This window comes from Paramisgurnus dabryanus, chromosome 3 (assembly GCF_030506205.2).
Source record: "Paramisgurnus dabryanus chromosome 3, PD_genome_1.1, whole genome shotgun sequence".
Lineage (NCBI taxonomy): Eukaryota > Metazoa > Chordata > Actinopteri > Cypriniformes > Cobitidae > Paramisgurnus > Paramisgurnus dabryanus.
Genome location: NC_133339.1, coordinates 39,549,440 through 39,573,968, shown reverse-complemented (window position 1 = coordinate 39,573,968; position 24,529 = coordinate 39,549,440). Strand labels below are relative to the sequence as shown.

The window sequence follows — 24,529 nt, the reverse complement described above, 5'->3', positions numbered from 1 at the left end:
TTTGATGTATACGCCTTAATAATATAAGTATTACATTTACAGATTATTTTAGTCAATATATTTAAAAAGGTCAGAGTAATATATTTAAGTTTTTTAAACTGTAATAATTGCATATTTCAAATTATTATTATTTCTATTTGACATCAAAAATGTGTAAGTTTTACGCCTAACTTGAAGTATGAATTACTTATATTTTCACATTGATATTATTTGAGTAAATGTAGGCAAAAAATAAATTAATAATAAGTAGAAAAAATGTCAATTTTAAACAATCACATAGCCAACGGTTTTTAATCAGCAACAAAGAAACTGCACATTTTGCCGATGACAAACACCTCAGAAACTCCTCCAATTTATGAATATTTACACTCACAATATGATTTTATTTCCTTAGTACAAAAGTATAACATATTATACAAATTCTCAGTGAAATGTATTAAACACCAATGCATACTTTTTATCGTGTTTCATACCATGTAAAGGGAAACATGATAATATAAAAAGTAGCCTACTGTTCAGTAATGCAGAAAAGCGCACCGTACATGTTAAAGCTATTAAAACGTTCAGATGCAAAAATGAACTAAATGTAAAATTAGATAAACTAGTTAATGATATTGCGTAAATGCGCTCGGTCTCTTCAAAGGTCTTCGCGAATTATTTTGTTATAAGACTCGATTATCATACATCACGTCTCTTCTACTGTAAGTACACGGAAAAAATAAGACAAATGATGCGCGTTTGAGTCCGATTTTTATGAAGAATATGTGACTGTTTATGTAACTGGCAAAAGAAAACTTCGCCAACAAAATGTTTGCCAAAAAGCATGCATTTGTATGACATCAAAGTCTATCGCCTAAACATTGATAATCCGTGTCATGTTACTTCAATATCATACAGTATACGCTAAGCATGAAGTCGAGCACACACATTGTCGTCAGTATGGCCTACATGAAACACGCCTGCCCTCTACAGGTTTTTATATTTCCTGCGTCCCCCACCGAACTCCCCTTCTGCGGCATCTCGCAGAATTTCGGAAGTCTCCGCGGCATTCTGCTCTCAGAAACGCGCATTTTTAAAGGCCACATCTGTATTATGACAGATTTACCAGGCGTACGCCAGGAGCAGTTTACAGCTGAGGAGACCCACGTTCTTGTAAGAGCAGTCAAAGACAGAGAAGTTGATTTGTATGGGGATAGGAGAAACCCGCCCAAATCAGCGTCGGTTAAACAGGCGTTAGAGGAAATAGCCACAGTCTCATCAGCTGGCATCCCCATCGTTGCGCCAGCATAAATCGGGCACGCCGTGTAACGGGAGGTGGATCTGCCTCTACACAGACGCCAGCAGAGGACATCGCTGCGTCCACCCTCACCGCTGAAAGGGTTTGGGGACTTTAAAATCGGACCCAAGAAACGCAAGCAAGGTCCAACCCCAAAGTACTCTTACAAATCAAGTTAATATACATTAAGGTTTCTTATGAAAACATTTTAATTATTATTAACATAAAATGAACGTAATACAGCCACACAACAAACTTATGAAAATATTTTAATCGTTATTTGCATGAGAATTTTTTAACGCAGCCACACAATAAATAAAAACTATCACCACAATGCTCACCACTATGATTTCCCTTATCTCGTGTATTAATATTTTTAAGTGTAACAATTTATGATTTGCAAAAATAACTGTTGCATCTGTGTAGATTAGATGCAAAGTGTGTGCGCGTTGTGCACGCTATACATTAGTCAAGCATGCGCCCTTAAAATAGCATAATGAACAACGCACAACGCGCCACTGACTTTAAACTTTTTTTTTCTGGTCAGTGGCGCAATTGTTTTTTGAAACTGCAAAATAGCATCAGGGATGGTTTGCGCCGGAACACGCCTGCTTTTTTGCGCTGAACCGCCCAGGGAGCGCAAGTTCATTCCCTAGTTTGCCAACGTGCTTCTGTGGAGGGAAAAACCCGCTGTGCGCCGGTGCAAAATACGAATGATACATGCGTCACTGACAATGTCAATTGCACTGGGTGCAAGATAGGGCCCTATGTCTTAAATAAAGAGATTGTTGAGACAAGATAACTGCTTGATTAAAATATCCATGAACCTTTAAAGTTACTGAAATGCATGTAAATAAAACTTTAACCATCGTAGGTCGGATATGTGTTACTGCTTTAAAACAAGCAAGATATAAATACCTGAAATGTAGCTGTGAACTGTTTTGCTTCAAGTCTGAAGACATTTGGCTTTGATTTTGACAATGGAAAAATAATTGTTTGAAACAGAATCAGGACAGGAAATCCAAAAGTGCAGGACTGGGGGTTGATGTTTGTGATGAGGATAAAATAAATACATGTTAACCAGTGGCGGCAGGTGACTTCTTTTTCAATGGCGCCCAATGCGTATTTTGGCATAACACATGATGCACATGGTTTACATGACGCAACAAACACATATTTTGAATTCACGCCCCTTGGAAGAGAAGTCACTGGCCGCCACTGATGTTAGCTTGAAAAGTCTGGATAGATTTGCAGTGCATTCAAAAATGATTGATGTACTTGGTTATACTAATGAGGAAGACAGTCTTGACCCCACCTTAAAGTGCAGTGGGGTTTTTAAAAGTGTGACTGTACTTTATAACCGGGCTTTTTTGGTGGCCCTGCCTTGTGGTCAGAACATGTGACAATGTGTAGGCCTACTTTCCTACTCTGGGTACAAATGGAAATCCACCATATAGCACTGTGCCTCACCCACTGCACAGCATACTGCAGTCTCATAAACAATGAGTTAAAGAAGAACTAACAATTATGTTAAATATGTATTTGGCTGTATGTAAGTAAGGAGAGATTTGAAACAGTAATGAAATAAATTGTTTTTCTTCATTTCCTCATAACCTTTTTTTTGTTGTGGTTGAAATATTTTTTTAAATCATAAAACCTTGTTTATTTTCAGGTTTAAATGATAAAAACCCTGATCAGTATCAGTGTTGTTGTTTGTGGACCCCACTGTATTGTGTACTAAACGTCATTAAAACACTGAATTTGATCTTTGTTCTTGTAGTTTCTCTATTAGCTCTGACAGAAAGAGTCCTGATGAAAACTACCTGTGGACCTGGATACAGTATAGATAGAACACAGTGTATAGGTATGAGCAAAACATAACACTAACATATAAAAACATGTTTGCATCTCTTCAAGATGTATAGTAGAGCTCTTTTGTTGTTTTAGCAACTACTTTTCCTCAAGAGCTTTGAGAGATGAGCAGTTTGTGCAGTTGCTGAGACAGTTCTGTGTCTGTCATTGCTGTAGATTATGATGAGTGTGAAGATGAAGAAGTGCCAATCTGTGGAGATAATGCAGTTTGCTACAACACTAATGGTAGCTACTACTGTCACTGTCAAAAAGGATTTAACCCACCTGGAAACTTTAAATCAGACACTCCAACAAAATGCCAAGGTAAGACAGTTTGATATAATAGACTGAGGTGTTACATGTGAGATCATGCAAAGATAACATCTGAGACTCACTGTTGTTCATTTCAGACATCAATGAATGTTCGGAGTACAGCATTGATTGTGGTCCTAATGCATCCTGTCAAAATACTGTAGGAAATTATTCATGCACATGTGATACTGGCTACTATCCCAACAATAATGCAGAGACATTTATGGACAGACAAGGAGTTCGGTGTATTGGTAAGTAAAATAGTAGTTTGCATATCTGTTCAGTTTGCTTGTACTTTATTATGAGAGTTTTCAGTTGTCATGTTTTTGTTTATCATTTTTCCCACAGACAGAAATGAGTGTGAAGAAGATTCTGGTTTATGTGGTATAAATGCGAGATGTCATAACACCCCGGGCAGTTACTACTGCACATGTGCTTCAGGCTTCAGACTGAGATCAGGACAAACTAACTTCACTGATCCCAGTACAGACAGCTGTGAAAGTAGGTCCAATAAAACTGCAATGTGCAAAGTTTTGATATAAAGAAAGATATGTCACATGACAAGTTCTCTGATTTGACATTAAAACGTTTAATTTTGAGAACGACCCCCTTCTAAATTGTTGTTGTGATTTCTTTTAAGCTGACAAATGTTACAATACATCTATCTGTGGAGAAGGATTCTGCAATAACAGCAAAGATGGTCATGAATGTGTATGCAAGCCAGGATTCACCAACTATGGACAAAAACAAATGAAATGCACAGGTTATTATTTTGTCAATATCAATCTGTTTGGTTATTTTATCTCTATTTGTTGCGAATGGAGACTTCAGAATGAGATCACACGTATATTTTTAACAGTACTTAAAAGTTCAGTCACCATTTGCACAAAGTATTGAAATTAAGATCCACTTCTAAAATGTTGTTTTGATTACTTTTAAGCCGACATATGTTACAATAATAAATCTATCTGTGGAGAAGGATCCTGTAAAAACAGCAATGATGGTCATGAATGTGTATGCAAGTCAGGATTCACCAACCATGGACACAAACAAATGAAATGCACAGGTTATTATCTTTTTAATATCAATCTGTTTGGTTATTTTGTCTCTATTTGTATGAGAGTTTTCAGTTGTCATATTTTTGTTTATCGTCTGTCCCACAGACATAAATGAGTGTGACAATTCTGGTTTCTGTGGTATGAATGCAATATGTAATAACACCGTGGGCAGTGTCTACTGCACATGTGCTCCAGGCTTCAGACTGAGATCAGGACAAACTAACTTCACTGATCCCAGTACAGACAGATGTGAAAGTAGGTCCATTAAAACTGCAATGTGCAAGTTTTATCATAAAGAAAGATATGTGACACGTTCTCTGATTTAATATGAAAATATTGCATTTTGAGAACAACCCACTTCCTAAAAGTTGTTTTGATTTTTTTGAAGCTGACAAATGTTATGCTGATAAATCTATCTGTGGTGAAGGAGTCTGTAAAAACAGCAATGATGGTCATGAATGTGAATGCAACCCAGGATTCACCAACTATGGACACAAACAAATGAAATGCACAGGTTATTATCTTATTAATATCATTCTGTTTAGTTATTTTGTCTCTATTTTTATGAATGAAGACTTGAGAGAAAATGAGAGAACACATACAACTAAATTTTTACTGTACAAGTCAGTCAGTATTTGCGCATGCAGTAGTATCAAAATTATTGTAATTACTGTATAGAAAAAAAATTGTAATTTAAAAAACATTAATTGTTTAGATACATTTATTTGTTACATAAACTAAATCCTACCCATCGCACAGTCCTGCCTCATTGTTTGTGACTTTTTTGTAGTAAAAATCAAAATTCATCTGTTTTTGAAACACAGGAACTTACTGTAAACTAACACTATGCTCTTACTGCACTGCAATCTCATTTAATTAATATCCAATGCTTGTGATTTCTCTGCAGAACTAAAGTGTGATACATGTAGCAATGATTTATCAAAGGTACTGTATGATTTAGGATGATTCAAGTTTGCACTGAATATGGCACTCATTCATTCATTCATTCATAAGTCATCCTATGACTCTTGTTTTCTCTCCTCTGTGTACTGCAGCATCCAGAGCTAACAAATATCGGCTCTTTGATGACCAAAACCTATTTGTCACTGAGTGGAAAGAAAGAATTGGATGGCGAGAGCTTTTTAAAGGTTATACATTTTAAATCTTTACTAATTTATCTAAAAAAAAATGCATTCATTTTGTATCAGCTCCTCACAGACCTGTGCAGATATTCAATATTTCACCTCTGGTATAATATAACCTTTATATATCTTTTTTCCACAAAACTCTCTTTAGGCTTTTCTGGATGCTTTAGATGATCTGCTTTCGAAGAAAATAAAAGATAATAGTGCTGTGATAATTACACAGATCTTTGCTATAGTGGAGTCTATGCTAAAACTGATAGGACCTATGCTAAACAACAACCAGACCAAGATGTCAGCCAACCAAACTGGTGAGAAATGTATAATATTTCCATACAAGATAGTTTAAACTAACAAACCCGGTGCATATGTTGCTGTCAACCTAAGGGTTAAATTCCTGTGCTCACCTTGCATTGTTTCCTCAGAGCCACAGGTCCCTTACAAAAATTAACCATGGTTTTATTGTGGTAAAAGTGTAGTAACCATGAATTTTTGGTGTATTGATTACTGTCAGCAAACCCATAATTATTTTGTGATTGTGATATGGTTTTAGTAACCATAGTTTTTTGCTTTTAACTGTAGTAAAACCATGGTTTATTTTTGTAAGGGGTCAATATGATGAACCTTTGTGCCACATCAATTCTGCTTATGGCTATATTATAGATTTTAAATTATGTTAATTTCTTTGTCTTTGCTGATTCTTTAATATGATTTCTGCTCTCCAGAGGTAGATATGTGGGTAAAGTGGGGCGGTTCTCCACCCGACGGTCCTCTTATGATGTCCGCCAACAGCACACAGTTTACCTCCAACTGGAAAACAGCAACAGGAAAACCACACTTGGGTATAGAAATGAATGCGTAGATTAAATTTCAAGAGGAACATGCCCATCTAATCTATAAATTAACCAGTAGCTAAACTGACAGCACAAAAGGTCATGGGTCTGGTAACACACATATAAAAAATGCATAGCTTGGATTTATAGTAAGATGCTTTGGATAAGGGCATAAATGTACATTTATGTAAAAACTCATTTTATTAACCTTTTCATAAATCAGAGATTGTTTTTGAATCTCTTCATGAACCCCTTCTTTGTTGACATGGAAAATCTGTTCACTCTTTATCACCTAAAGATTACATGGGCATGTAAACTCACAAACATTATTTACATTAAAGGAATATTCAATTTTCTTAAAAGAAAAATCCAGAAAATTTACTCACCACCATGTCATCCAAAATGTTGATGTCTTTCTTTGTTCAGTCGAGAAGAAATTATGTTTTTTGAGAAAAACATTGCATTATTTTTCTAATTTTAATGGACTTTAATAGAGCCCAACATTTAATACTTAACTCAACACTTAACAGTTTTTTTCAACGGAGTTTCAAAGGACTATAAACGATCCCAAACGAGGCATAAGGGTCTTATCTAGCGAAACAATTTTCATTTTTGACAAGAAAAATAACAAATATACACTTTTAAAGCACAATTTCTCGTCTAGATCTGGTCCAGCGCGACCTAACGTAAATGCGTAGTGATGTGGGAGGTCACGTGTTACATATATGAAACGCACATTTGCGAACCATTGTAAAAAATAAACTGACATAAATATATATCATGATATCATTCCACATACAACAACGTAGGAACAGTCCTCTTCCAACACACTTGTAAACACTGGGGCGGAGTTTCGCGTTCGTCCTCTGTGACCTCTTGACGTCATGACGTATTGCGTGAGGTCACACTGACGCTTTCAGGACCGGATCTAGATGAGAAGTTGTGCTTTAAAAGTGTATATTTGTTATTTTTCTAGTCAAAAATGAAAATCGTTTTGCTAGATAAGACCCTTATGCCTCGTTTGGCAGTGTTTATAGTCCTTTGAAACTCAGTTGAAAAAAAACTGTTACGTGTTGAGTTAAGTGTTAAATGTTGGTGTCCATTAAAGTCCATTAAAATGAGAAAAATCCTACAATGTTTTCCTCAAAAAACATAATTTATTCTCGACTGAACAAAGAAAGACATCAACATTTTGGATGACATGGTGGTGAGTAAATTATCTGGATTTTTCATTTAAGAAAATGGACTATTCCTTTAACATCATTACATGTACAGAGTCTGTCAAATAATGTTTACTCTCTGTGTTCATCTGTGAACCAGGTTTTACAACTGCAGCTCTCCTCGGCTACAAAAGTCTTGAAAAATCACTCAACAGCTATTTTGACAATTTAAAGAAACCAGAAAACATAAAATACGAGATCAATTCAAAGGTAGTAACTGTTGTTGTTAGCAACGCAGAGACAAAGCATCTACAGGAACCAGTAACTCTCACGTTCTCTCACTTGAAGGTAGGAAAACCTAATATGTTCATTTATGTTGTCTTTAAAAGGATTACTTGGACTGAATTTTGATGATAAAGCAAACAATTAAACCTCAGGACAGATATAAAGCCCTTCAGTACTCTTTAACCTCCTAACTGTGGGTTCACACCAGATGCAAGTTCAACGATTTGCGCGAGTAGATTACATACAAAGTCAATCCTGATTGATTAATAATAACCCATCTTTCTGATGAGACGTTAAACCGAGGTCCTGACTCTCTGTGGTCGTTAAAAATCCCAGGATGTCCTTCGAAAAAGAGTAGGGGTGTGCCCCGGCATCCTGGCGAAAAACCTTGCCCATTAGCCTACTAATCATCCCTCATACTAATTGGCTATATGACTCAGTCTCCTCTCCATTAATAAGCTGGTGTGTGGTGGGCGTTCTGGCGCAATATGGCTGCCGTCGCATTATCCAGGTGGATGCTGCACATTGGTGGTGGTTGAGGAGATTCCCCCGTTCATATATAAAGCGCTTTGAGGTCAGCAGAAAAGCGCTATATAAATGTAACTAATTATTATTATTAATCCTCGCGCGGGACGATGCGAATGACGCGAATTGGGCGGCGCCATTGCCGCGAAAACACACACTACTCACCTTAAACGCACCTTCGCGCAAGTTGAAAATATTTAACTAAAAAGAAAAAATTGCATGACACAAAGTCAAATTCTGCGAGTAATCTAGAGCGAGCAACGTGATGCTACGCGTTTGGTGTGTACGTAGCATTAGACCGTGATGCGCGAGTTGATCCGAAATGAGCGGGTGGCTGCGGTCACTCGCGGTTACAAGTCATCCAAAAATATTTTTTAGGATATTCGGGTCGCGGTCGGTCGGGTTGTTTGAAATACAGATGCCAATTAACTATGTTAAACAATTACTGATTAAAAAAAATGTGGGCCATGGAGCGGGTCGGGTACAATATTTATTTTTTTGCAGTCCGAGTTGCGTGCAGGTTAGTTGAAAATGTCGGTCGGGTGCAGGTTCTTTATACACTGACTCGCATATCACTGGTGTCCACATATGTGCACAAACGTCACAAACGTCGACAATTACACTGCTTCGTGTTTAAAGAAAAATATTTGGTTATTATATTTTTTGGTTCTTCCTAACCCCAAAATAGCTGGAAAAAATCTGAAAAAAGACAAACCAAATGCCTTAGGAGGTTAAAGAGCATTTCATGTTGAAACCTCAAGAAACTGTTTGATAAAATGTCAATAGTAAGATTTTGGAAATTCAATGCAAAGGTTATTGACTATCCTGAAGATTCTAAATTATAACAGTTTATTTTGGCTTTTGTTCAGTCACAACATTTTTCCTATAGTCCCATTTGTCTTTTTCTTATGTTTTGTCATGCATTTACAGTATTGTGCAAAAGTCTTAGGCCACCATGCTACCATTAGATGTGTTGTTTTTTCAATATTATAACGATCATATATACGGTTTCTTTAATAGAATATATCCATATAATACAGGAAATGTGTGTATATATAAAAACTGCATAATATTAAAAACTGAAGTGTCAAGTTTTTAGGGTAAACTCCCGTTCCACTTGAGCAATAACGGAAAACTGCATGATCTCTTTAACCAAAATGATATTAAATCTTAATTTCTCATTTTAAAGAAATTATTCTCTTTACTTCATTCTGCTCAAAAACGCTCAAGATGCGTTTAGTGCCAAGAGAGGTCACACTAAACACTGACGATGCCCAAAGTAGACATTTAGTTCTGAAAATGTTTTTTTTTTTACATATTTCCTGTATTTTCTATTTGTATCTTAATAAAAAAGTGAAAAATAAATATGGATGAACATTAAATCTTCTAAAACAACAAGTCTGGTGGTGGTGGCCTAAGACTTTTGCACAGTAGGCTGCTGTATATTATACCCACCTCATGTGTTTTTAATGTGCATTTATATCTTTACGTTTCTCCCAGCAAATGAATGTGAACCACACCTGTGTTTTTTGGGATCATGAATTGGGAGATGGCGGGTGGTCCACACGGAACTGCACCACAGTGAGGTCTGATGCTAACGAAACGGTCTGCAACTGTACACATCTCAGCAGCTTCGCTGTACTGATGGCTCTCTATGACATTGGGGTACATTTACATTTACATTTCATCATTTAGGAGATGCTTTTATCCAAAGCGACTTAAAACGATTAGGAAACAAGAAAGCGATTTGTCATAGGGAGGCAATAAAAAAGTTTTCAAACAATGCCTGTTGAGAGAGAAAGCGAGAGTTAGTGTTTTTTTTTTAAATAAAAAAATAGAAGAGATAGAAATGCGGTCAATATGTCAGGTATTTTTGGAAAAGATGGGTTTTTAATTGTTTTAGAAACTTGACAAAATGAGGTGGTATGTATTTTAGCCGACAAGTGTATGCAGAATATCCTGTTAAAAGCCACTGCAAACTTTCCCCGGACATCATTGTGTGTTCCTGTAGGATTGCAAAGATTGTAGGTTCAACACATAAATTGATAAAATGTATGGCTTACATGCACTGTAAGTCATTTTAGATAAAAGTGAACCTTCGGTGTCCTTTAAAGGCAGGATAGGCAATTTTGCAGAGGCTAGCTATAGCAAGCAAGCTTTGAAAACATAAGATCCCACCCTCCCTGCACAGTGCTTTCTAAAGTCACCACTTCTCCAAACACATGAACTCTTCTTTCAAAGGACACTCCACTTGTTTTGAAAATATGCTAATTTTCCAGCTCCCCTAGAGTTAAACATTTGATTTAACCGTTTTGGAATCCATTCAGCTGATCTCCGGGTTTGGCGCTACCACTTTTAGCATAGCTTAGCATAAACCATTGAATCTGATTAGACCATTAGCATTGCTCTAAAAACTAATCAAAGCGTTTCAATATTTTTCTTATAACTTGACTCTTCTGTAGTTACATTGTGTACTAAGACTGACAGAAAATTAAAAGTTGCGATTTTCTAGGCAGATATGGCTAGGAACTATACTCTCATTCTGGCGTAATAATAATCACGGACTTTGCCGCCGTAACATGGCTGCAGAATGCGCAATTATTTTACGTGGTGCTCGATAAAAGTCCCCTGCTATTGAAAGTTACTAAGGGGAACATTTTGAGCTGCTGCATAATAGCATTGCCCCTCCTGCAGCCATGTTACGACAGCACAGTCCTTGAATCAAATGTTTAACTCTGGGGGAGCTTGAAAATGAGCATATTTTCAAAAAAGTGGAGTGTCCCTTTAAGCTATACCTTGATCCCGATGCTTTTTCATCATAGCTGTTTCTAAGACTGTCAGTTCACAACGAATGTAAGGTAGTCAGTGTTTGACTTCCATTTTGACTTAAAGTGCATCCGAATTTGCCTACTATGCCCTAAAAGTATACTGTAGTGTTTTTGTTATGGGAAAGTCTGGACATTTAAGTACTTTAACAGACATATTAACTCTAATTTTTACTACTATTTACTACTAATAGTATTCGAATTGGGGCACAGGTTTAGTGGAACATAATGGAACATGTAGAATCGCCAAATCAAACAAAACCAATCCAATGGTCAATCAAAACCAGACTTGTCAAAACACAAAACAAACTTTGCTTTCATAAATAAAATCATCTTACCTTAAGATTGACAGCTGATGAACAGCAGAAAGCTGACTGATTTAACCTGCGAAAAAGTAGGAAGTAATTACATTGCATTCAGAATGAATGTAATGATTGTGTGATGATTTTATGGTTCTGTGCCTTTTTCACACATATGACAAAAAAGAATGACAAAAAGTGGTTCTGGGGGAAATCACCCAACCCGCTAGGGCTGTGAATGTGTTCATAACCACCGTACCAACAGGGTGGTGCAGCGCCTGGTTAGGGTTTGGGTTAGCTTAGCCACCGGCGGAAAAGAAATTGACGCATATGAACACAAACGTATAGTATGCATAGTTCGCCTTGGCCTATTGGAAACTAGGATATATGGATATATCAGAAGGCCTGTATTTATCCCCCTGTAGCTGTGTAAATTACTTTTGCGAAGGATGGATGCACATTCTTTGGGCTTAAAGAAAGTAGATCCCATATGCAACAAGCTGATCCTAGACTTTAAGGGACCCTAAGCAACTTTGTGAGGTGGTCCTTTTTGTCTTTTCTGCTCTGGATGGATAGCTTTAAACAATATCCATATATCACATTTTGATAGGCGCGTCAACTGCATTGCGGAGCTGCACAAACCGTCTGATAAATTAAAGGATTGTGAGATCAGACTGCTTATGATTTCGAATGGCTCAATGATGTCAGTTGGTCTGTGCACATGAAGTTAAAAGCAAGGGGACCCCCAAGTCGTCGGGGCCCTACACAGCTTGCATACCCTGCGTATAGGGAGGATCGGCTCTGTATGCAACAGTTAAAAAGCTTTGAAGACCTAAGACTTTTCAAAAATAAATGAAAATGTGTTCGTCTGAAAGATGATGAACATATGTATCTCGAAAAGGCGAGGGCGAGTAAATCATAGGGGTAATTTTCATTTTTGGACGAACTGTCCCTTTAAGTTGAGATACAATCAAAACTCAATCAAAAAAAATGCTTAATGCTAAAAGAGCCATTTAATCATGCTGAAATGCATTAAAATAGTTTATTATGAATGGTTACTAGCAGATCACTTAAATGCTCTTTTCATTTAACTTGCTAGTCTAATCATAGCGGGCGTTGGTGTTAGTGGTAAAACAAAGTTTTGCACATTTGCTGTAAACTGATTCTCATGCATGTGATAAAAGAAGCTACACTTCTTTTTTAAACTAAAAGGCATATCTGTTAACCACCAGTGCCTGTTGAAGACACAGCACATTTTGTTATCTGTAAATGGGTGGTGCGGCCTGTTTAACACATCTTGATTTCCTGGACAGAGATTAGACTAGTTCTAAACTAAAATAAATGTAAGAGCTGTCTAAACTGAAAAAAACTTGCACTGACATATCTCAAAGTGCACACAAGTAATGTTTTAGTAAGGCATGTTTGTTAAACCTAGTTATATTTCTTAATTAAACTAAGGCCTTGTCCTGGCTAAAGCGAATCCCTGTTCGGGACACCACCCCCTTATGTGTGCAGCATGTAAACCAAATAGCATAACTACATATTTTAAGTTATTTCACTCTGCTAAATAATTTGCGTCTCTACCTACAGATATAATATTAAGCTATGTATTATGTAGATATAGGCATACAAATACTTAAGATATATACTTTCATACTGCATATACAAGAATACGAAGCTGTTTTAAAGTATTCTTGTATCTCTTTATGGATTATGTTTATTGTTTTGCCTGCAGTATGTATATGAACTGCATGTGATCACCTGTGTGGGACTGCCAATCTCTCTCATCTGCCTCCTCATCTGCATTGCCACATTTTACCTGGTGCGCTCAATCCAGTGCACACGCAACACCATTCACCTCCACCTCTGCATCACACTCTTCATTGCATACTTCATCTTCCTCGTGGGTATCACCCGTACAGAGAATAAGGTAAAACAGATTTGTTTCTGCAGATTCACCGTGACTTAAAGTTGTGGTTTACTTGTATACTCAGAAAAAGGAAGTAATGATAAACTTCTCTTGTGTTGACCTCTTCACCCCTCTCTGCGGGTCAGGTGGGTTGCGCTGTTGTTGCAGGAATGCTGCACTACTTCTTTCTGTCTGCGTTTTGTTGGATGTGTCTCGAGGGGGTGCAGCTTTTCCGTATGGTGGTGCTGGTGTTCAACACGACTGTCAGACACATCTATCTGGTTGCTGCCGGGTATGGAGTTCCCGCTGTTATCGTCGCCATTTCAGCAGCAGTCAATAAAGATGGATACGGCACTGAACAACAGTGAGTCTTGGACTGCCTATATCTAAATCAGTCACAATCTGGAAATTTCACTTGTGAATGTTAAGATGTTTTTCTTTATTTTCAGCTGTTGGCTCAACTTGAAAGATGGCTTCATCTGGAGCTTTTATGGGCCAGTTTGTGTCATTGTTATTGTAAGTACCTCTCGCACATTGCACTAAGCTAACTGCACACACAATTGGGCATAGAAAGTATGTTCATCAAATACATTCGCTTCAAATCCACCTATTCCCAGCCTCTGGCTTTTCAGAAATACTGCTTTGTTGGCAGAATCCATTAAATGCCACATTGATTTTTCAGCAACATTTTCAAAGTGCAGAGAAAATGAATTGGATGAATGATGGCTGGCGAAGCATCCGTGGGTTATATTCAAAATTGGGACTCTCTTGTGAAACCTGAATACAACCCGAATGTGGCAGTGACATTAATGTGTGGCTCAGTTTCTTCATTTTTACATTCTGACTTACATTATCTGCATTGTTTCTAGATGCATATTTTGTGATTTTTGCTGCGTTTATTAAGTAAGGTAGAAGTAGAGGTTTTTGCCAATAAACTTTGAGGGTCAAATTGGTTAAATACCAATGAAATGACTAAAGGGACATACTGTGGGTTGATCATGCTGTGCATTGATTTCTGACACTGTCAGAAAACTATCGTTGGCTATCTTTGGTCCCAAGACCGGGAAAAGGGCCGTCTTTAAACCTCTCTCTCTGTATGACGTAGGACCACCGATTAAGAGCCACGTACGATCACAGAAACCGCCACTATTGTTTCACAATGGCCAACTTTCATCTATGAGAGCCAAAATCGTGCAGTGTTTCTCAGGCTAAAGACGGGCGTGACACTTGCTCTAAGGATGCAGCTCTCAAATTTGTATTGCAAATTTGCTTGAATGAGAGATCATGCAGACCACCTTGCGTACATTTTGTCCTTCACTTGTACATTACAGTAGCAACCCTACAATGGCCATCCTTGCTGAGATGAAGGGATATCACTTTACCCACTGGCCACATAGTTTAGGGAAGCTGAGGATCAAGAATTAGAGAACAGTGTTAGCTTAGAGAATCACACAATTCTGTCTAGACTGAAGGGAGGAAAGGTCATTTCGAATGAAATTGGCCCAAAAGTGGTCTGAGAGGAACTAACTATGATGCCACTGATGGCAACTGTGCAGCTCAGAGTCCGGATAAGTGTTCTGACGGAGAGAAACACCATGCTGTCCCATCAGGAACAAATTAGGGGTCACAGGGTCAAGCTTGGGAATATCAGATGAGGAAACCTAAAAGCTTGCAATTCAGGATGCCTTCAATTTCAGTCTATATGCAGTACCTCCTCACTTGTGGGGTTTCCATCCAAACGTGAAGCGAACCGTTTCAAAATTCACACAAAAAAAATCAAACAAATGCTTATTTGGTACGTTTTGTAGGGGGCAAAAAGCCTTAACTTGAATCTTCATAAGAAAAATACTCATGAGACAAAGGTTCCAGGTGCCAAACAAAAATTACTTTATTCGCTCAAACCAACAAAGTGAGACAATTTACACCCCTCAAAGAGGTGCTCAACGATCTTCTGCCCTTCCATCATCATTTTTATACAATAAGATCAAACACTTCTTATCTGAGATGACGCACATTCTTCTCACTGGTCTCGGCCTGCCACAATTAACTTACTTGTTTGATGTAGCAAAAGTGGCGAGAACAATCGTGGCATAATAATTATTTTTATTCAGAATTTGGCATTTCCATCACTCATTTCTTATGTGATACTTCAAAATTACTTACAATCTGAGCACTGAGTAGTCTCCAAGGCAGTTTTGATGGACCATATTTTACGTTTCCATGTTCCACCAAAGTGGGGTGCATGTGGTCGATTGAATTTAAAGGAAATCCTCTGATTGGCCAAAGATGCCTGAAGCTGAGGGATGAGGGATGGATTGGCCTTTATCAAGGCCTATCACAGACACCCAAGTTACACTGTTATTGAACATAATTGGAATTACTTTTTTCTGTGTGTTTCAGGTTAATGTTTTCTTCTTCCTCATAACTATATGGAAATTGGCAGAGAAATTTTCCTCCCTAAACCCAGACCTAAACAATTTGCGCAAAATCAGGTGAGAATTTATTATTAAATTGAGAATATTAGTGTACTGCTATTATTTTAAATGCTTTTATTAAATGTATTGCTTTAAAGGAAAACACCACAGTTTTTCAATATTTTACTATGTTTTTACGTCAACTTAGACAAATTAATACATCCCTATCTTTTTTCAATGCGTGCACTTTATCTTTGTACAGCGCGTCATGAATGTGTTAGCATTTAGCCTAGCCCCATTCATTCCTTAGGATCCAAACGGGAATGAATTTAGAAGCCACCAAACAGTTCCATGTTTTCCCTATTTAAAGACTGTTACATGAGTAATTACACGAGTAAGTATGGTGGCACAAAATAAAACGTGGCCAGATAAAAATAAGAACTATATTGTATGGCGGAAGAGCACAGTTTGCAGCACTTCGGCCTCAGCATGCAGTTACATCATCACTCCTGACTCCTCCCCCTCTCGCTCAAACTTCCGTCAATATTACTACGCCCAAGGTTGAAGTGCTGCAAACTTACGGTACATTCACACGGGGCGTAAGCGTTAACGCTTAACGGAAGGCTTGTCTGAAGTGTGGCCAACAGCCAATCACTGTGGCCGCAACACAAGCTCCGGTCTTCCATAAACGTAATTGGCTGGCTCTGCCTAGGTTATTTGCATAAGGCGATATGATTGGCTGACGCACGCGTTGCCGCTTGAAAAGTTGAGAAATGTTCAACTTCTGCCGCGAGCCACGGCACTGACGCGGCGCCGACGGATCCACTATTCAGTTCGCCAATGCTTGACGTCACCCATTAAAAGTGAATGGGAAGCGTCAACGCTTACGCCCCGTGTGAATGCGCCGTTAGTGCTATTCCGACATACAATATAGTTCTTATTTTTATCTGGCCACGTTTTATTTTGTGCCACCATACTTACTCATGTAACATTCTTTAAATAGTGAAAACTTGGAAGTGTTCTAAATTACATTCACAATGTGCTGTACAAAGATTAAATGTACACATTCAAATTAGATAGATATGTATACATTAGTCTAAGTTGAGGTAAGAACATAATACAATATTGAAAAACTGTGCTGTTTTGCTTTGAGAAATCATACAGAAATAACCCATCTGCTTGGTCTGTTTCAATAGGTACAGTATGTTACTTTTACAGTGACTTTTAAAGGTTTTTCAGTTCTCTAGTGTTAGTTAGAGGGCTGATATATGTTGCTCTGTGTGGAAGAGTGAAATTCATTGTCAGCAATTAATTGTGTCTCCTTTGTTAAAGCACAAGCGGCTCCTTGTCTGCTGTATCGTGCCACTACTGTGTATGGGTGTCAGTCATTTTGTATTGCTGTCTATGTTCATAGATTTGCATTAGTGTTGTTGGCAGTCATTTTTTACTTTATTTAAAACACTGTTATGTTTTAAATGTGATATTTTATTAAATATAAACACGACAAATGTGAAAGACTGTGAGGAAATGATTTTATAACTCACAAACTATAAAGCCACACATGCTTATAAAAGAGTGTTAATGACTAAACTTCATGGCAGTACTCTTATGGTATACCTCAGTGTCTGAAATAACTCATTGAAATAAGTTATTTCAGACACTGAGGTATACCCTATGAATACTGCCATGAAGATAAGTCATTAACACTCTTTTATAAGCATGTGTGGCTTTATAGTTTATTGAATTGTTCACTTCCTCCGCATATAGTGGACTTCATTCATAATATAGGCCTAGAGAGTAGTGAAGGAGTGGATGAATGAACAGTTTCTGACACAACAAGAGTTTAGTGATTCATGTTTGCCCAGCGAGTACAGCAGCAATGTAAAGATTTAATTTGTTGCTGAAAAACCACATGCTTCTTTTTTTAATAATAAATACGGTCATATTTGCTTTCCAAAATTCTCCTTTACCCTCACTGTGATATATGGACAGAAGTTGGAGTCCCAGACAACATGATCTCACAGCAAGTCGTGTTATAGTCATGAAAATTTTGATTAATTTATCTGTGTCCATGACACGAAATTCAGCTTTTTTCATGCCTTGAGCACAAATTTTTATAAATAGTTTTTCATGTCATTTTATGTATGTTTTTTTTATTTGCTATTTTTACATCATTATCACTTGTGGTTGGGGTTATATTTGGGGTTTGGATGTACTTTTATGTATTGGGTTCTACATGTTTTTCTTCCTCTTTTAAAACTACTGTATTCTCGCCTGGAGTTGGGGTTAGAGTTGAGGTTTGGGTTAGGATGTCTAAAAATGTAACAGAAAGTGATCCTAACCCCAACCCCAAGTGCCAATGGTAAGAAAATGTGAAAAAAAAACTATTAGAAAACAATACATAAAATGAAACAAAAAAAGAAAGTCGTGCAACGGACACGAAAAACTATTTATAGAAATTTGTGACACGAAAAAGACATTCGTGCTCAAGGAATGAAAATAAGCTGAATTTCATGCCGTGGACACAAATAAAATAATCAAATTTTGCGTGACTATAACACGACTTTCCCTGAGATGAGTCTGGTCCCAGAAGTATACAGGTACCATTTTATGCACCAAGCCCCTCTTAAACTTCTACATCTTTGTCTCCATCTACAGGACATTTACAATCACTGCGATTGCTCAAATGTGTGTCCTTGGGATCATGTGGGTCTTTGGATGTTTTCAGTTTGACGAGGCCACGCTGCCCATGTCATACATCTTCACTATACTGGGCTGCCTGCAGGGGGTGATGATGTTCGTCATACATTGCTGCCTCTCAAAACAAGTCAGTTCTTATTCCTGTTCATACACCGTTGAGCTACAAAATGATAAACATGCATTAAAGGAATATTCCATTTTCTTAAAAGAAAAATCCAGATAATTTACTCACCACCATGTCATCCAAAATGTTGATGTCTTTCTTTGTTCAGCCCAGAAGAAATAATGTTTTTTTAAGGAAAACATTGTAGGATTTTTCTCATTTTAATGGACTTTAATAGAGCCCAACATTTAATACTTAACTCAACACTTAACAGCTTTTTTCAACGGAGTTTCAAAGGACTCTAAATGATCCCAAACGAGGCATAAGGGTCTTATAGCAATACGATTGTCATTTTTGACAAGAGAAATAAAAAATATGTACTTTTAAACACAACTTTTCGTCTATCTCCGGTCCAGCATGACCTAACGTAAATGCGTAGTGACGTAGGGAGGTCACGTGTTACATATATAAAACGCACATTTGCGGACCATTGTAAACAATAAACTGACACAAAGACATTAATTAGTATCAGTTGACATACAACAACGTCGGAACGGTCCTCTTTCAACACACTTGTAAACACTGGGGCGGATTTTCGCGTTCGTCCTCTGTGACCTCTTGACGTCATGACGTATTGCGTGGGGTCAGCTGGCGCATCACCACCGGATCTACATGACGAGAAGTTGTGCTTTAAAAGTGTATATTTGTTATTTTTATTGTCAAAAATGACAATCGTTTTGCTAGATAAGACCCTTATGCCTCGTTTGGGATCGTTTATAGTCCTTTGAAACCCCGTTGGAAAAAAAAACGCTAAGTGTTGATTTAAGGATTAAATGTTGGGCTCTATTAAAGTCCATTAAAATAAGAAAAATCCTGCAATGTTTTTTTCAAAAAACATAATTTCTTCTCGACTGAACAAAGAAAGACATCAACATTTTGGATGACATGGTGGTGAGTAAATTATCTGGATTTTTCTTTTAAGAAAATTGACTAATCCTTTCACTATAATGATAAATCTACAATATATATATATATAATAAAATTACATTTTAAATAAGTTAAAGGGATAGTTTACCCAAAAATGAAAATTCTGTCATCATTTTCTCATCCTCTTGTTGTTCTAAACCTGTATGAATTTCTTTGTTCTGATGAACACAAAAGAAGATATTTTAAGAAATGATGGTAAGCAAACAGTTCATTGTAACCATTGATTTCCATAGGAAAATAAATATTATGGTAGTATTGTGATATTTTGATAAATGATTGTAACCATTGACTTTTATAGTAAGAAAACAAATATTATAAAAGTATTGTGATAAATGATGAAAAAGATGTTTTGATAAATGATGGTAAACACACAGTTGATGGTACCCTTTGAATTACATCATATTTGTTTTTACTATTGAAAACAGTGGTTACAATCAGCTGTGTGCTTACCATCATTTATCAAAATATCTTCTTTATTATTTATCACAATACTTTCATAATTATTTGTTTTTCTATGAAAGTAAATGGTTACAATCAGCTGTTTGCTTACCATCGTTTATCAAAATATCTTCTTTTGTGTTCATCAGAAAAAAAGAAATGCATACAGGTTTAGGACAACATGAAGATGAGAAATTGATGACAGAATTTTCATTATTGGGTGAATTGTCCCTTTAATGTACTTTTAGTTAAGCACACACTTTTGTTAGCCATAGTTAAGGTGCCTGGGTTCCCATACGGCAAAAAATATATTTTCAAAAACAATTTTAAATATATTTCAAAATATACCAAAATTTGCCAAAAAATATATGTACTGAAATATATTTTGAAATATGTATTTTTCACTAATATATTTTTTGGCCATTTTTGTATATTTAAAATATATATAAAAAAAAATTGTGTATATATATATATATATATATATAAGTATATTGCATTTATATTCACGTTGCATTGGAAGAAAAAACTTTGTTTATGTTATAACCTGTAAACATAATTTTAGGTAAATATAAACTGCAAAAATTTACTGTATAAACTTTTATATTTTGGCTACAAAAAAGATTTTTTGTGCCATATGGGTTGCAATATTAGAAATGTATTTGTTGCCCCTGAAATACATTTTGAAATACATGTTGATATATTAAGGTTAAAACTAAATATGAAGAGTTTGGTTCCAAAACGAAATAAATCGAAATAATTAAATGTTTTGTCAGAACATGTTTATTATTATGTTATCATTTTTTTATTGTGTTTTATTGCTACTTAGCTGTATTTTTTTCTGAATGCTTAAATCAAAACAAACCAACTGCAGTCTGATTGATATGAATTGAAATGCACAATCAAAAAACAAGATTCTTGAAAAATCTCGTTTTGGAACCAAACTCTTCATATAAAATATATTTAATTAAGCTTCACTTTTTACAAAATTACATTTAGCATATATTTTAAACATATTTTTGGCCAGAGAAATTGTTTTTTTGCCGTATGGGTTTAGTATTAATTGCATCGAAAGGGAAAAAATGCTAAGTATGTGCAATACATGAGAATGTTTACTTTAAGAAACACTTTTCCTGTGTTTTGGGTAATTTGGTGATAAAGCAAACCCCAGTGTTTTCTTTATCTGTTTGTAATGTCTATATCATTACCTGACAGGTGAGAGACGAGTATGTAAAATACCTGGCGAGTGTCAGCACACCACAGAAGAGGAAATATTCAGAGTTCAATTCCAACCAAACAAGCAAAAGCCAGGTATAGTCACTCCCGAAACCGGATTGTCACTTCTTATTATGCTGAAATACAATCAGCTAAGTCTTACAATCCCTATTTATTTTTTGTGCTTCAGTTATAAGTGTCCAAGTGTGTGTATTAATATATTGTGGATATTAGGGTTGTTTACTAGATGCTTTGACATCATCATCAATCAGTGTAAAGGTTAAAGTGGTGTCATCTCAACAATTACACAGACATCAAGTATCACATTCAAGCGTACCCTCGCAAAGATAACATTAGCATTTCCCATTAATCTGTGTGGTTTGTAAATGTTTCAGAGGGACGGACATGATCACTAGAGCATTTTAGTCAAACTGAACTGTTGATCTTACTGTAATAACTAGTTGTGACTGTGAATATAAATTAGCTTTCTGTACTCTTTTTTTTTTTCAGACGTCCAAGAGTGTTCAGAACACAGGCGAATCCAGCATTTAAGCTCCTGTCAACAGACTCGCTTTTGCAAGTTTGAGTGCAACATAATTTTTTATTATTTGTCTATGTAAATGATAATATATGTATATGGATCGTTGTTCAGTTTAAAGAGTTCATTTGTATCTGTAAAATCCAGGCTCATAAGTCTCATAATCTAATTGAACAATCAAAGTTTGATTTCAATCACTGATTTCACTTTAAATTCAATCTTTGACTTGACTTGACAATCTTTGACGAATACTCAGTCAGTACTAAATTGTGTTAGATAATATTTTGTAAAACTGTAAACAGTGTCACTTTTCCACAAAACAATGACGGGTTTTCACAGAGTTTTAGCACCATCTACCAGTTAGACAGTGAATTGCAACCAACGGCTCAGTCCACAGCTTACCTCTCCCTTTAGAAATGCATAAGCTACAATAGCCACCACAGGAAAATCACGTCATCGTCTGAGGACCTGTCCACACGTACACGGGTATTTTCAAAATTGTAAATTTTGAATTTACATGCAAATGCAGTATTACGTGACTGAAACCAAACTTTTATAAAATATTTTTATAAACTTTCGTTTGCATCGTTGTTATGTATCCTCCGCAGTGGTTTCGGATTGGTCAACATGGCTTTATGGTTAGGGATATATCGCCATCTGTTGGATTGGCATGCTATTGCATCATTCCGGGTTTTCGCGTGTTTGTGTGGATGCTGAGATTTTTTTAACGAATAAGGGAAAAACTGTGTTTCTAAAAATACCTGTGAGACAACGTAGTGACGAAATGCACTCTGTAGAGCAATTTGTTCGTTTAGAGCTACATTACGGCGCAAAATGTCGACTTGCATGTAAGGGGACCCGCTGTGTATGTAGATAAAAACGTCTCATTCTGAGGTAATAAAAAATATAGTTCATTTTGTAAGGTCTTTATACACCACTGATAATAATATAGTTAGTCCCATTGACTTCCATAGTAGGAAAAAATAATACAATGGAAGTAAAAGGAGCCTCGGTTTGTTTACAAACATTCCTTAAAATATCTTCCTTCGTGTTTATCAGAACAAATAAATTAATACAGGTTTGTAACAACATTAGAGTATGTAAATAATGACAGAAATTTAATTTTTGGGTGAACTATCCCTTTAAAAGTTACACAATGCACCTTTAAATAGCATTTGTGATTTCAAAACCATGAAAACTGTACATAATTTTTTTGCCAAAACATCATGTTTTTAATTTATTTTATATTTATGTGCATTGTTTATTTTAAAAAAATCTCTTTCCCCAATGCTGTTGTTACAACCATCATACCAAGCACTTTAGTGAAAATTTTTAGTGAACAAAAGTCATATACATCTTAAGTGGCAAGAGAACTAGAGAATTATACTTTTAATGTATCAACATTGACAAAGCATAGTTTAAAAAAGTTTCCTTGTGCTTGAATGCCCAGTTCAGCAATGAAACTCGTCTATGCGGCTGATTGGTTACCATAAAGCTGGCAGCGCAGCCATGGATCTTCCCTTCCTATCAAAATGACCTATTTATTTCCGTTTTGTCTTGGTTAATCTCAATGCAGCGCACTATGGGATTATTCCTGACCCACCTCCTTCCCGAGCACCACTTGCCTATATCTGCTACGAGGGTTCTGCCTATCTGTAATTATGTGCATTCAGCAAATGCTTTTAGCAGCATAACAAATCTAAACCACCAAGATAAAGCTTATGTACATAAAAATACCACATAAAAATGCTAAAACTAATATTCTGAGAGTTGTCATGATTTAAATATTTTTAAAGTTGCCAAACAGGGTTTCACTGATATGTATACAGATGTGATCATTAAGACTGCGTGTTTTTCTTGCTGACTGCCTCAGAATACTGGAGGTACATTTCTAAGTTTAAATAAATAAATTTGTCTTCAATGATTGTTTTATATGCTTATTCATTATTACGTTACATTATTATTAATTAACATGATTTTAATTGTACATCAGGTCATCATTGAGAGAAAAATCCACAATAAAATAAGCTATCAATTTAAATTGTAATGGACACAAACATTACATATGCTAATACAGACAGCTTGTGCGATTCTTTCTGTGACAGGCATTTTAATGGTCACATCTGTATAACAATTAGACTAAAACTGTTGATTTATCATATTAAAGCTGTTATACAGTTATAGTGTTGATTCAGTAAAAAAATGTTGGATAAGATAAAATAGCATAATAACTCTTTATGGCCATCATCTACGCCTAATATCTTATCATAGATGATGATGGCCATAAAATATAACGATTTTCTTTTGGGTCACATTTATGTGTTCATATAAGTGTGTGTTTATTTGTTTTTAAAGAATAATCTGTTGTAATATTAACAGGAGTTTCTGAAAAATCCTTATGAATGGTTTTGGTTTATGGGGAACTGATTTAAATTAAATGACTTTTTTATGAAATTAAATGTTGAATGTGCTGTGTGATGCATTTCTATAAGTTAAAGTGATTTTATATGCTTTTAAGCAGGATGATCTCTGGCCATCATTTTGTACATATGGTAAAAACTTGACTCTTTGCAGTATGCCTTTTACTATTTAATGTTATTTTGCTATTCTTCTGTTGTTTAATATGAGATGTTCATGTATTAAAATGTTTATTTCGAATCTC

The 24,529-nt window shown here is 36.1% G+C and overlaps 1 protein-coding gene across 2 annotated transcripts in view; it reads left to right on the top strand.

Annotated features, from left to right (window-relative positions):
• The window catches only part of adgre5a (adhesion G protein-coupled receptor E5a), a 33,905-nt gene extending 9,376 nt beyond the window's left edge, over positions 1–24,529 (top strand). The window contains exons 2-22 of one of the 2 annotated variants that reach the window (XM_065244534.2): positions 3,057–3,140; positions 3,305–3,451; positions 3,538–3,690; positions 3,788–3,940; positions 4,080–4,202; positions 4,380–4,505; positions 4,603–4,752; positions 4,886–5,011; positions 5,405–5,442; positions 5,553–5,645; positions 5,794–5,950; positions 6,365–6,481; positions 7,793–7,980; positions 9,943–10,107; positions 13,302–13,496; positions 13,622–13,839; positions 13,925–13,991; positions 15,876–15,967; positions 18,548–18,716; positions 21,330–21,425; positions 21,840–24,529. In XM_065244534.2, coding sequence (XP_065100606.2) covers positions 3,057–3,140; positions 3,305–3,451; positions 3,538–3,690; positions 3,788–3,940; positions 4,080–4,202; positions 4,380–4,505; positions 4,603–4,752; positions 4,886–5,011; positions 5,405–5,442; positions 5,553–5,645; positions 5,794–5,950; positions 6,365–6,481; positions 7,793–7,980; positions 9,943–10,107; positions 13,302–13,496; positions 13,622–13,839; positions 13,925–13,991; positions 15,876–15,967; positions 18,548–18,716; positions 21,330–21,425; positions 21,840–21,881 — 2,699 coding nt within the window. In that variant the 3' untranslated portion in view covers positions 21,882–24,529. The remainder of the gene's footprint in view (positions 1–3,056; positions 3,141–3,304; positions 3,452–3,537; positions 3,691–3,787; positions 3,941–4,079; positions 4,203–4,379; positions 4,506–4,602; positions 4,753–4,885; positions 5,012–5,404; positions 5,443–5,552; positions 5,646–5,793; positions 5,951–6,364; positions 6,482–7,792; positions 7,981–9,942; positions 10,108–13,301; positions 13,497–13,621; positions 13,840–13,924; positions 13,992–15,875; positions 15,968–18,547; positions 18,717–21,329; positions 21,426–21,839) is intronic. The other variant, XM_065244544.2, reaches the window with a different exon arrangement.